This window comes from Rhamphochromis sp. 'chilingali' (assembly GCF_963969265.1).
Source record: "Rhamphochromis sp. 'chilingali' genome assembly, chromosome: 8".
Classification (NCBI taxonomy): Eukaryota; Metazoa; Chordata; class Actinopteri; order Cichliformes; family Cichlidae; genus Rhamphochromis; species Rhamphochromis sp. 'chilingali'.
Genome location: NC_137935.1, coordinates 14,198,925 through 14,212,320, shown reverse-complemented (window position 1 = coordinate 14,212,320; position 13,396 = coordinate 14,198,925). Strand labels below are relative to the sequence as shown.

Here is a 13,396-nt window from a genome sequence, read left to right as displayed (position 1 = left end):
ATACATAGGACATGGATCTTCCCCCTTCACCAGCTTGAATAAAGTGGATATCGTTTTTCACCTAATTGCATTTTATGTAAATAAAGAGAGAGCGGGCACACACATAAACACAAAAAAATTAACAGGAAGAAAATTTTTGACACATTTGAACAGATAGTTTTTGATAAACTGGAAAGGTATGCGCTTAGAGACGTGGCATTGGACTGGGTAAAGAGTTTTTTAATAAACAAGTGACAACTTATGAATCAAACCAATGTTCAATTATCAAAATTTTTGAGCAATGGTTTTCCCACAGAGTCCCATCTGCGTGAATATTGTAAACATTTGCATCATTTAACTTGTAATGCTGTGTGTGCCGGGTCCTTTGTCACCCGAAGAAGGTTCTTGCTTTGGTCATTTCAGGCTTTTGTTTCTACTTTCTGCAGTTGATGTAGTTCTGTTGGCCTCATTAGGTTGTGGTCTCAGCTCATACTGGGGTGGTTGTCAGCATTGCAACAAAATTTGAAGTGGAAGGAATGAGAATCAACTACTCCAAGTTACAGGCAATGGTTTTCAGCTGACAAACCCTGAAGTGCCCAATCTAAGTAAGGGACGAGTTGCTGCCAAAAGTGGAGGAGTTTAACTCTTTAAAGCCGGTTGGATCGGACACGCTCCATTTTGCGTAACTATTTTTAAATTCTGGTAGCACTGCAACCACGTAAGCTAGCGCAATAATTTTTTTTGTATATGAAACCAGAAGAGTTGTACTTACATCTTATGCCATCAGCTTGTCCTAGGTCACAGTTTCCTTCCACATATAGCTTTGCAAAAACTGAATAAAAAGCACTTGCAGCAACAAAAACATAATATTCCAGAAACACGCTTTGCCGATCCGATCAGCTGTTCATAACACTTCCTATGTCCATCAGCGTGAACTATCGCATGTCCGCCATGACCTGCCCGAAACCGGAAGTGACGTCATTTTGCAGAAATGTAGTTTTTTACCATCAGGGCCTCATGAGCCTATACTGGTGTTTTTAAAAGTTATCTTTGACTTTATGACTTTCTGTGTCGTTTCTGGGATGCTTAGGACTCATATTGCACTGCTGGAAAAAGTTTATTTTGATGCATATGCTGTTATTTTGCAAATTTGCACTCTAATATTTTTTTTCGTTTTTCCTGCAGTATATGAAAATTGGTGTATTTCAAAAATAAAACTATGAAGACACTCAAAATAAATTTCCTGTGGTGGGAAACTATTTTGTGCAACATTTTTGTATTTAAAGTTTTGAGGGATAAGCCTCTTAAATTTCTCTAACTAGAAATATATGTTAAAAAAAACCAAAACAATTTTCAATTTTTTTGTAGTTTATTGCATTTTTTTTGCAATTTATGTAATTATTATGCACTTAATGCAGACATATTATTAAAGTTTGGGCTATAATGGTTGTATTGATGTATATCAACTTGAAATGCTCCCAACAATGGCACTACAGCATGTAAAAATATAATATAAGCTCTGGCGGACTTAGTTCTATGGTAGGTCTTAAAGGGTTAATATCTTGGGGTCTTGTTCAAGAGTGTGGACTCACCCTGTCTATCACTAGTGATAGACAGATTGGGGTCATGTCTGCAGCTATGGTGACACTCCATTGGTGATGAAGAGAGTGGAGAAAGACAGCAAACCTGTTGATTTTGCAAGTCAATCTATGCTGTGACCCTTACCTGACCAAAAGAATGAGACTGCAGATACAAATGGTGAAAAAGAGTCTTCTCCAAAGGGGGGCTGTGCTGTCCTTTAGAGATTGGGTGAGGATTATAGTCATTCAAGAGGGACTCAGCCTAGAGCTACTTCTCACCCACATCGAAATGAGCCAGTTTGATTGGTTTAGGAATCTGAATAGGATGCCTCCTTGGTGAGGTGTTAAAGGCATGTTCAGAAAGAGGCCCCAGGGAAGACTCAGGATATACTACAGAGTTTATATACTTTGGGGGAAATACTTATTTGAATCACTACTGAATTTGTAAGTTTGCTCTCTTCCAAATAAAGTGAGCAAACTTACAATCCAGAAAACACATTACTTAAAAGTCATACATTGATTTGCATGTCAGAGGATGTACTTCCTGAGGCAGCTGAAGAAATTCAACCTGCCAACACGGACGATGATGCAGTTCTACACTGCAATCATCGAGTCCATCCTCACCTCCTCCATCACCGTGTGGTATGCTGGAGCTACTATCAGGGACAAACAGAGACTGCAGCGTGTTGTGCGCTCTGCTGAGAAGGTGATTGGCTGCAGACTCCCATCTTTGCAGGACCTGTACACCTCCAGGACATTGCGGCGTGCAGCTCGGATCTCAGCTGACCCTTCTCACCCTGGACACAGTCTGTTTGACCTGCTCCCCTCAGGCAGGAGGCTCCGGTCCATTCGCACCAGAACCTCTCGCCATAAGAACAGTTTCTTCCACTCTGCTGTTGGACACATGAACAATAACCATATGACTGTTCCCACCACTAACTGTTGAAATCATGACCCTACGCTGTGTCACTGCATCATTCCATGTTTGGCACTGATCACCACCTGCACTCATGTATATATCTTTCTATGTAGCACTCTTAATTCTTATTCTCATGTATATATCTCATGTATAGCTCATGCACATATCTTTCTACGTAGCACTTTTAATTCTTATCCCTACTTTTATTTTTTCATGTCTATTTAAGTGCTATTTATGACACTATTTAAGTGCTATTTATGACACTATGTTTGCACTGAAGCACCGCAGCAATTTCCTAATGTTGTAAACCTGCTCAACATTTGGCAATAAAACCCCTTTCTGATTCTGATTTCTGATTCTGATGTCACTGAGTGAAAAAAGTATTTGATCCCCATGGCTTAGGTCTTGGTGGAAAAAACCCTTGTTGGCAATCACAGTAGTACAATGTAGTCAGTCACCAGGTTTGCACACATGTCATGAGGGATTTTGCCTCACTCATCTAGGTTCAGAGGTTTCAGCTTTCTCCACATTTTCTCTAGAACTTATTCTGGAGAGTGGCTAAGACACTTCATGACCTTAACCCTCTAGACTCAACCAATGTGTCTACACACCATATCTTCTTATCAGAAAAACACCCCCAATTTATAATGTTTCCACAGCTATGGTTGAATGTGGGGGGTGGTAGAATTTCGTGGTGGCATTTAGTGGAAGCATTGCTGTCCTTTTTTGACACATTGCTGAGCTGCTCCATGTTTTCTCTGTGGCAGGTACCCAAAACTGAGAATGTACGTTTAATATACGTTTAAGCTAGCTAGTCCTGAGATTGTGTATCCTGAGTTTTTTTTTCTGGTACACAAGCTACCCTCTCCTGTGACTGGGTGTCCCGATCCTGTGCTGGCTACTCCAGGAACTCTGTCAGAGTTTCATGTTTCATAAGTCAAATGTATTTCTATTGCACTTTTAACTCATAATAGAAATATGCTTTAAAACGATGGGAGTCCCCAGTCTTCCACAGACAACTGTTTTACTGTGTGATGATTAGCTTACTCCTGTGCGAATCCCCCCTTTCTGCTGTCTTCCCTGTGGCAGTTTCCCTGCTACCAATTCATTGAAACTATGTCTTGTGTCTTTTGTGTACTGGCTAAATTTGGGCCTTCTTTGTTTGAGGTTGTCCTTATAGCCTAAGTTTCTATGCCTGAGCTGGCCCCAAGATAATCTCGAATAATATTTCAGGCTCAGGTTGTGTTCCCGCAGTCTTATATCCTGACATCCTTTCCAACATTAGAACCTGAGCTGCCTGGAAAAATCTTTGTACTTTGTATTTGACCTCAGCGGTCTGGCCACTTCTCAGCCTTGTTTAATCTTCCAGGTTTGAAGCTGGGCTACAGAACAATTGGCTTCACTTTCCATCCTGGCCACTAGAGTGATTCCAATTTACTGTTGGCCACCAGGTTGATCTCACTGGGGTTACCCCCATGAGAACATATGCCTTCTCTGCTTGCCACAAGTTTAACCACGTGAATGGACCCATCCATCACCTATATGTAACTCTGCCTTCACATCAGGCCACTTACCTACTCTATTTTGCTGTGAGCCTTTCTACTACTTGACCACCTGAAACACCGCTCTCTCCACTGGCCACAAGTGTTGCCTCCAGAGCTTAAAAATCAGCCACCAGAAGGGTTCATCCTCATTGCTGGTCCTCTGCTAGACCACTTTATCTGTAGCCATGTGCCCTGCCTTGCCATTGACGGTCTCTGTCGCACTCAGCACCTTGGCTGCCTGAGTGCATCTGGTTTAGCTTCAAATGGCTTTTCATCACTACTACTGAACATCTGCTCAACTTTCAAAGAGATTCCTCTCCCCTGTTCTACCTAGAAGGTTGTCCTTCTGAAATCAACCATCCCTTTGACATCCATCAGGATAGTCTTCCCCATCCACTAACTTTTCCAGTCTCCTCTTGCCCTTTACACTCAGCTTCTTAAAAAGCAACTAAATTTTTTCGACACTCTAAATGGTTTTATTTTCTGTTTCAACTCATATTTGGACTTGAAGTTTTTAATATGGAGTTTTTGAGCATGAACCTTGCTATGTATGAAATAAGACTGTAAATGTTGTGGTCTTCATTCTTGCTTTATGTCACTCGATAAATGAAATAATGAATAAAAATAAGTAAATAATAAAACACAAATAAAAATTTTATGATGTCAATCCTTAAGTGTGTGTGTGTGTGTGTGTGTGTGTGTGTAGGCCGGGGGGGGGGGGGGGGGGGGGGGTGATATCTAATTGACTCACAGTAGTACTTAACTTCATATGGATACAAAATACAAAAACAATTTCAACTCTTTTAGGCCCCGCCCACACTTCTCCTTCTCGGGTGGTGTGCAAGACTAAACAACACAAAAAGTCAATGAAAGACAAAGGCATTGAAATAAAACCTAATGACTGAGCTCAGAAAATCAGAAAGCTGTTATGGCCTCTTCTTTACAAACCAGTTTGCTCTTGCTTGTTTTGCTATCTTCTTACTTTTCTTTGGTTATATCCTCTTCTCAGTTTTCTCTCTCATGTCAGTTACAGGGACAGTTTGATCTAAATGGGATGTACAAGGCTGGTGATGTGGTTCTAGGGGGACTGTTTCAAATCCACTTCTTTTCAAGTGTTGCTATTCAGTCTTTTACTTCAAAACCACAACAACCTACTTGCAATGGGTAAGTAAGGCTGGGGAAAAAAAGGGAAATGAAAATTAGTGCAAAGGAAATATGAGATTGTAATAGTAGTAACTGTACTTTCTGATTTATTATCATTCAGGATAAATGCATGCATCTTGGTGCATCTATATTGTTTGTCATGAAAATAGCTTGTTAATCGTTGTTATTCAGTTTCCTTAATTGTTTTATAATGTTTTTTAATAATAAGTAATTTTGCCACATGTTGCAGTAAAGTATCTTGATGAAAATATATTTTTCAGTTAAATTTTTCTTGTCTTAGTGTTTATGCCCTAGGATTTAAGCTCGCACAAACCATGGCCTTTGCTATTGATGAGATCAATAGAAACTCAAACCTGCTACCTAATGTGACTCTGGGGTACACTCTGTATGATGACTGCCTTGAGCTTGGAATTGGATTTCGTGCAGCATTGTCAATGGCCAGTGGTCAAGAAGAGAAAATTATATTAAATAGTACATGTGTTGGAAATCCTCCTGTCATAGGGATTGTGGGTGATTCATCTTCTACAAATTCTATTGCCATTTCCAACGTCTTAGGTTTGTACAGAGTACCTATGGTAAGTTTTCTGCTCAACCATGTAATAGTTCTCTTGGATTATTTTAATTTAATTGCAAATTTAAAGACACTTGAAGTAACATGACAAAGTTAAGACATCTCTACATCAATATCGGTACAATCTGTAGTCTGTATCTTTCAGGTGAGTTATTTTGCCACATGTTCCTGCCTGAGTAACCATCAAAAATACCCATCATTCTTTAGGACGATCCCAAGTGATGCTTTCCAGGTGAAAATCTGTCAACAATTGTTTTTGTTGTCGACAAAGATGTTTTGGTTAAAGAAATTGCCTATTTTGCAACAATATGCATACAATGATACTAAAATGTTTTTTCAGTTCCAGTTTTACTTTGTTATGAACAAAGCTAATTTGCCACCATAAAGGTGTAATAATCATGTGGAAAATTGTTCTTGTCTATGCACTTACACTTAGGTACGTGCTATGATTCAGATTCTGAAGCATTTCAGTTGGACTTGGGTTGGTCTGCTTGTCAGTGACGATGATTATGGACTTCACGCAGCAAGATCATTTCAATCTGAGCTGAGTCTGTTAAGTGAAAGTTGCCTGGCCTACACTGAGGTTTTGCCCTGGGACAAAGACACAGATGAACTCAGGAGGATTGTTGATGTGATGAAAAAATCCACAGCTCGAGTTGTTATTGTCTTTGAACATTACAGTCGCATGATAAACCTTATGGAAGAGGTTTGGCTTTAAAACAATCCAATTATTATTAATTGCAAAGGTCTGCATCATTGTATTGTGTAAAACATTTATTACATCATTATTTGAATGATTACAGAAAACTGTACATTCAGAATTCATTTAAAGGTGAATAATAGCTTAAATAGCATGATAATGTCACTAATCAAGTTATAGTTACAATATCTTTTCATAGAATATGGTGTAATCTAATTCACAGGTAGTTAGGCAAAATGTAACTGGCCTACAATGGATGGCCAGTGAAGCCTGGACAGCAGCTGTTGTGCTCCAAACACCTCAGCTTATGCCATACCTGCGTGGTACACTGGGTATCGCTATTCGTCGAGGCAAGATACCAGGACTCAGGGAATTCCTGTTACAAATACGTCCTGACTTACATCACAATAACAGCTATGGAAATAGTATGGTGAGAGTTTAAGCTTTTAATGTACTAGTTGGAACAATTTCCATCGCTTGTAAAAAACAATAAAAAATTATTTCAGGTGAACCAGTTTTGGGAATTCACATTTCAGTGTAGATTTGCACCAGCTCCAGCAAGCTTGCTGGAAGGTGAAGGTGCAATATGTACCGGACAGGAAGATCTAGAAAATTTGGACAATGAATTCTTGGACGTTTCCGACCTGCGGCCTGAGTATAATGTGTACAAAGCTGTTTATGCACTGGCATATTCCCTTGATGACATGCTGCGGTGCAAGCCAGGAAGAGGGCCTTTCAGTGGGAACAGCTGTGCCACTTTGCAGTCACTGGAGCCTTGGCAGGTGTGATATCATTTTACATTCTGTTTATAAATTCTTTGCTTTATAATTACTTTCAGGATAGAATTTACCACATAGAACTAAATAATATGTGATAATGTTGACTATCCAAAAGCTGGTGTGACTTAAATGGATTTTACACACTCCCAGTTTCGGAGTTGTGGAGTTGTGGAGTGACATTTAATCTAGTGACACTGGAAAGGTGCATGGCGTGTGTGATTAAGACGCTCTGTATGGACCTTTTCCCCCTCCTATCCATGGATCCCTGGATATCCCAACCCCCACACTTTGGATATATTTTACATGGTGATTGTAAATACATTTTTGACTTTTCATTTGAAGAACTTCGGGTCTGAGTCAATTGAGTTAGTTTGGTATGCTGACACCCACAAAAAATTAGCAGTTAATATATTTAGATCAGAAGCTTGTATTTATAAAGCATTACTAGCGATGTAATATAGATTTCTTTATTTAATAATGGGTGGGGGTGGGGGCGGGGGATGGGGGCGGGGCATGGTATGTGGCGCTGCTGCCAGAAGGCTGACATCAGCTCATCACGCCTCCTCTGCATTTAAGTCTGTACTGGGTCCTGACTGAAGTTATTGTCGTTGTGGCAGCCGGCAGCTGGAAAAGCTGCAGCTGAGTATTATAAAAACAGAAACTAGAAATAAAAGTGTGACAATGTGGTCGGGTCAGCTATGCATCGTTTACAGTGGTATCAAAACCCAGTATTGGGGCATGGTGGAACCGCGACCGGGCCAGCCAGGTTGTGGTGGCCAAGCTCCCGGCTACACAGAGGGAGCAGGTAGCGATGTTTCACCGGCAGTTGAAACAGCTGTAGGACAGATCCCACTGCCGGATGCAGTTGATAGAGAGTCTGGCAGCTTAGATCGGGTCCTTACCACTACCACCACTGCCCTTACTGACGTCCCTCGACCGCATGTGAGTGGCTGGTGTCTGATCTGTTCTGGCAGCATGCTGGTCCCCAGGGTGAGTCTGGTCCACACCTGCTGCGCCACACCGCATGCCCCACAGTGAGCCCACAGATTCAAACATCCATGTCGCTGGGGCATGGGCTGGGGCATGGGCTGGGGACGCCACCGGTTGTGATTGATTTCCTCACCTACTCGTGCGAGTATGTGTGTGTGGTAGGAGGGGTCAGCTGGATGGCTCCCCAGCCTCAGTCAAGCCATGGGGGTATGTGGCGGGGCATGATTTGTGGCGCCACTGCAGGGAGGCTGACACACCAGAGTTGCAGCAGCTCATCACGCCTCCATTGCATTTAAGTCTGTACTGGGTCCTGACTGAAGTTGTTGTCGTTGTTGTGTATGTGTGGCTGGCAGCTGGAAAGTTACAGCTGAGTAAGTAATTTACTTGTTATGCATCCCTTTTTAACAGCTGGTTTATTACTTAAGATGGGTAAACTTCACCACTCCGTTTGGAGATCAAGTGTCATTTGATGAGAATGGTGATGCATTGCCAATTTATGATGTGATGAACTGGTTGTGGCTCCCTGATGGAAGCACTAAAGTTCAGAATGTGGGTGAGGTTAAAAGGTCCGCTTTCAAAGGTGAAGAACTCATACTTGATGAAGACAAAATCTTCTGGAACCTTGAATCCAAAAAGGTTAGATATGTTTTTTTAGATTTAACTTTTGCCACATGTCTAGTATATATCAGTGTAAAGGCTAATATTTGATTTCATCCTATAGCCACCTCAATCAGTATGCAGTGAGAGCTGTCCTCCTGGTACCCACATGGTGAGAGAGAAGGGGAAACCCCAATGCTGTTTTGACTGCATCCCTTGTTCTGAAGGGAAAATTACTAATAAGACCAGTACGTATTTTTGTTTTTGCATGACATATTTAATTTCAATATTATGAAGAATAATGTGCATTTCACCAATGTTCCCTTTTGTATCAGACTCCTTGGAGTGCACCAGTTGTCCAGAGGATTTTTGGTCAAACCCCCAGCGTGACCACTGTATTCCTAAGAAGACAGAGTTCCTCTCCTATCTTGACCCTCTGGGTATTTGTTTGACAACAACCTCCTTACTGGGAACATTTATATGTGCTGTTGTTCTGGGGATCTTTATCTGCCATCGCACAACACCTATAGTACGTGCCAACAATTCAGAACTTAGTTTCCAGCTATTAGTGTCACTTAAGTTGTGTTTCCTTTGTTCATTGCTGTTTATCGGACGACCCAGGCTGTGGACATGCCAACTCAGACACGCAGCATTTGGGATCAGCTTTGTGCTGTGTGTCTCATGTATCCTGGTAAAAACCATGGTTGTTCTGGCTGTGTTCAAAGCCTCCAAGCCAGGAGGGGGAGCCAGTCTGAAGTGGTTTGGTGCTATGCAGCAGAGAGGAACAGTTCTATTTCTGACATCTATTCAGGCAGCCATCTGCACTACGTGGCTTGTCTCTTCCTCTCCAACTCCACATAAAAACACCCAATACCACAATGATAAGATAGTGTATGAGTGTGCAGTTGGGTCCACTGTTGGTTTTGCAGTGTTATTGGGCTATATTGGCATGCTGGCTTTCCTCAGTTTTCTAATTGCATTCCTGGTGAAGAATCTCCCTGATAGTTTTAATGAGGCCAAGCTCATCACATTCAGCATGCTGATCTTCTGTGCTGTGTGGGTGGCCTTTGTTCCTGCTTATATCAGCTCACCAGGAAAACTTGCAGATGCAGTGGAGGTGTTTGCCATTCTTGCCTCAAGTTTTGGTCTTTTGATCACACTGTTTGGACCCAAATGTTACATAATCCTGTTGAGACCAGAGATGAACACAAAGAAAGCTGTTATGGCCCGTGGCATTGGTTCATAAAAAGTCAACTAATTTCAAAAGAAAGAAAAGCAGATTATCTCTTTGTAGTACAGACAGAAAAAAATAATAAAAATCATAGTTAATAGTTATCAAGTTAGTTATCATAGTTATCAAAGTTAATATTCCTTTTAAATGTCTGTGCTGGTGTTAAATGACTGCAAATGTGCAGATATCTTGATTCATTCTACCTTAATTGTTTTTCATGATACAGTTGAAAAATAGAACAAATTGAAATTAAATATTGTTCCTATAAACATATACTGACTTGTGTTTATTGCATCTTCCAAGAAATTTCTATATTCTCATAAGCTTTGACTTAATTTATTAAAAATACATCAGAGGGGGATGTTCCACCTTCACCATCCTGCATACAGTGGACATCGTCGTTCACATAATAGAGACTGGCTACACACGTAAACACAAAACATTGTATCGATCAAAGAAAGTACACAGCCAGAGCTTTTATCAACTTCAATTCAATTTGATTCAATTCAATTTTATTTATATAGCGCCAAATCACAAAAAGGTTGCCTCAAGGCCTTTATATTGTAAGGCAGACCCTACAATAATACATTGAAACTTGAAACTTGAAAAAAGCTTTTGATGCAATTGACCAGATATTATTTAATAAATTGGAAATGCCATTAGAGAGGTGAATAGTTATTTAAACAACAAGCAACAAATTATGAAGATGGGTAAACATTCATCAAAATGTTTGAGCATTGGTTGTGAAGGCCACTTGGGTAAATATTGGGCCCAAAACTTACGATCTTGTATAAAATGACATCGTCGTTCACATAATAGAGACTGGCTACACACATAAACACAAAACATTGTATTGATCAAAGAAAGTACACAGCCAGAGCTTTTATCAACTTCAATTCAATTTTATTTATATAGCACCAAATCACAAAAAGGTTCCCTCAAGGCATTGGTTGGGAAGGTGCACATGGGTAAATATTGGGCCCAAAACTCACGATATTGTATAAAATGATGTAGAGTATTAGATATATTACAGTTCAATTTATTTTTGGATAACACATTTTATGTCATGGAGAGCATAAACAGCACTTTTTGGAGATCCTCACAAAATTTGACTCAACTAGAATGATTGTTAGATAAAAGAAATTATCACTGATTTTAAGCAAAACAAAATTTATGATAATTGGAAATTCTAGGACAGGCATGGATGTAAATGTGATGATAAACAGAGATAGAGAGTATACCAGATTTTTTTGTAGACTATAAAATCAACTGGAAACGTCAAATAAAATATGTACAATCAAAATGGTCAAGAAGCATTTGTTAAATTATTTAAATCATAAATCACTTCATATACTTTACTGTTCTCTTATATTGTCAACGTTACATTGTTGTGTAGAAGTGGTGTGCAGGGACTTTTACAGAAAGGCGAGCAGAGACAGCTGCTTTATGATAGTGCTGTTTAGGATTCAAGGGACAGAGAGCTTCATTTTAGGATGTTTTAATTTGTATTTTTTTTTTTAGATTTTATTTATTGATTTGCATGACATTAAGTCCATCCATCCATCCATTCGCTTCTCCTTTTCAAGGTTGCGGGGGGCGCTGGAGCCTATCCCAGCTGTCATAGGGCGAGAGGCGGGGTACACCCTGGACAGGTCGCCAGTCTGTCGCAGGGCTAACACACAAGGACAGACAACCATTCACACTCACATTCACACCTAGTGGCAATTTGGATTATCCAATTAACCTATCCCCACAAGCTGCATGTCTTTGGACGGTGGGAGGAAGCCGGAGTACCCAGAGAGAACCCACGCAAACACGGGGAGAACATGCAAACTCCACACAGAAAGACCCTGGCCTGATGGTGGAATTGAACTCAGGACTTTCTTGCTGTGCGGCAACAGTGCTAACTACCGTGCCACCGTGCTGCCCTATGACACTAAGTAAAAGGACAAAAAGGACTATTTGATCCCCATGAACGAGGGCTTGATGGAAAAACATTTGTTGGCAATCACTGTAGTACAATGTTTATTGTAGTCAGTCACCAGGTTTGCACACATGTCATGAGGGATTTTGCCCTACTTCTCTTTACAGGAATTCTCTAAATCCTTTAGGTTCAAAGTTTTCAGAGCCCTCCACAGATTTTCTATGTTACTTAGGTCTGAAGAGTGGCTAAGACATTTCATGATCTTAACCCTCTAGAGTAACCAGATGCACCCATGCATCATATCTTTCTGAGCAGAAAAACAGCCCAAAATATGTTTTCAGAGCCATGCTTGAATGTGGGGGTGGTGTCCTTTGGGTCATACTCAGCATTTCTCTTCTCAAAGCGGTTCAAGTTGATACCAAAGAACTCAATTTGGGTTTCATATTAAGACAACTCTTTTCCCCAAGCCTTTTCTGAATAATTTAGGTCTCCATTGGCAAACTCACCAGTGTTTGCCAGTGAATGGTTCAGAATCCCCATGGATGAACTTAAGCAAGTGACTGGGGAGAGGAAGGTCTTGTTTTCTATGCTGACTGTTGCGCACCATGCTGGCTTCTGACAAACATTGGATGGTTGGTTGGATGGTGCTCTATGTAAAGGGACAACTACATACCTTCAGTTTAATTATCTCCCCTTACCTGAAATCAAATATGCTACCTCATACCCACAGAATGACTCCCTTATCTTCTGTTCCTCTTGTGCTGGGTGGCTTGTGGCTTAAAGTTGAAGATCTAGTTTCACCTGACCCTCCAGCTTTTTGGCTTTATGGCAGGCAGGATGTAGGACCCAAATGCAGGGCAGGACTTACGACACGTAGGGATGAACTAAAGGAGGCAGCTTTTATTACCCTATAAAAAACTTGAATACAAAATACACGAAAGAAAACATGACTGGAAATTAGAAAACTAGGAACGAGAAGTAGTAGAGAGTAGAGGAGTTGTCGAGTAACAACGGAAACTAGGAGCTCAGAGGAAACACACAGCACAGAAAGGGTAATGACGCGACAATGGACAGTTGAAAACACAGGGCTTAAATACACCAGGGAGTGGCGAGGGAATGGGAACATGGAACATGAAACGTGGAACACAGTGAAAGCGAGGTAACAGAAACCTAAGGACTAGAAACTAAGAATATAACATAAGCAGAAAACAATAATGAGAATCAAAACCATGAAAACCAACAAATCCAAATATATAACTAATCAAAACACACTGGGTCCCAGACCCAGTTCTGTGACACTTCCGGGTTTGAAGCTGGGCTATAGAACTACTGAGTTCACTTTCGATCCTTGCCATCAGGGTGATTCCCATTCACCAGGTCACCAGGTCTTCCTCACTGGGGTCACCCCACTAAAAAGA

At 40.7% G+C, this 13,396-nt stretch overlaps 1 protein-coding gene across 1 annotated transcript; it reads left to right on the top strand.

The window, feature by feature from the left end:
* Nucleotides 1-1,734: 1,734 nt before the first annotated feature.
* On the top strand, nt 1,735-10,069 carry LOC308401075 (extracellular calcium-sensing receptor-like; the record flags this gene model as incomplete). The annotated part of the gene is made up of 11 exons (XM_080889134.1): nt 1,735-1,788; nt 3,246-3,263; nt 5,032-5,186; nt 5,467-5,761; nt 5,903-5,989; nt 6,194-6,463; nt 6,681-6,887; nt 6,964-7,239; nt 8,635-8,862; nt 8,948-9,071; nt 9,159-10,069. 11 exons carry the CDS (start codon nt 1,735-1,737, stop codon nt 10,067-10,069), a joined length of 2,625 nt encoding a protein of 874 aa, XP_080745260.1.
* Nucleotides 10,070-13,396: the final 3,327 nt, after the last annotated feature.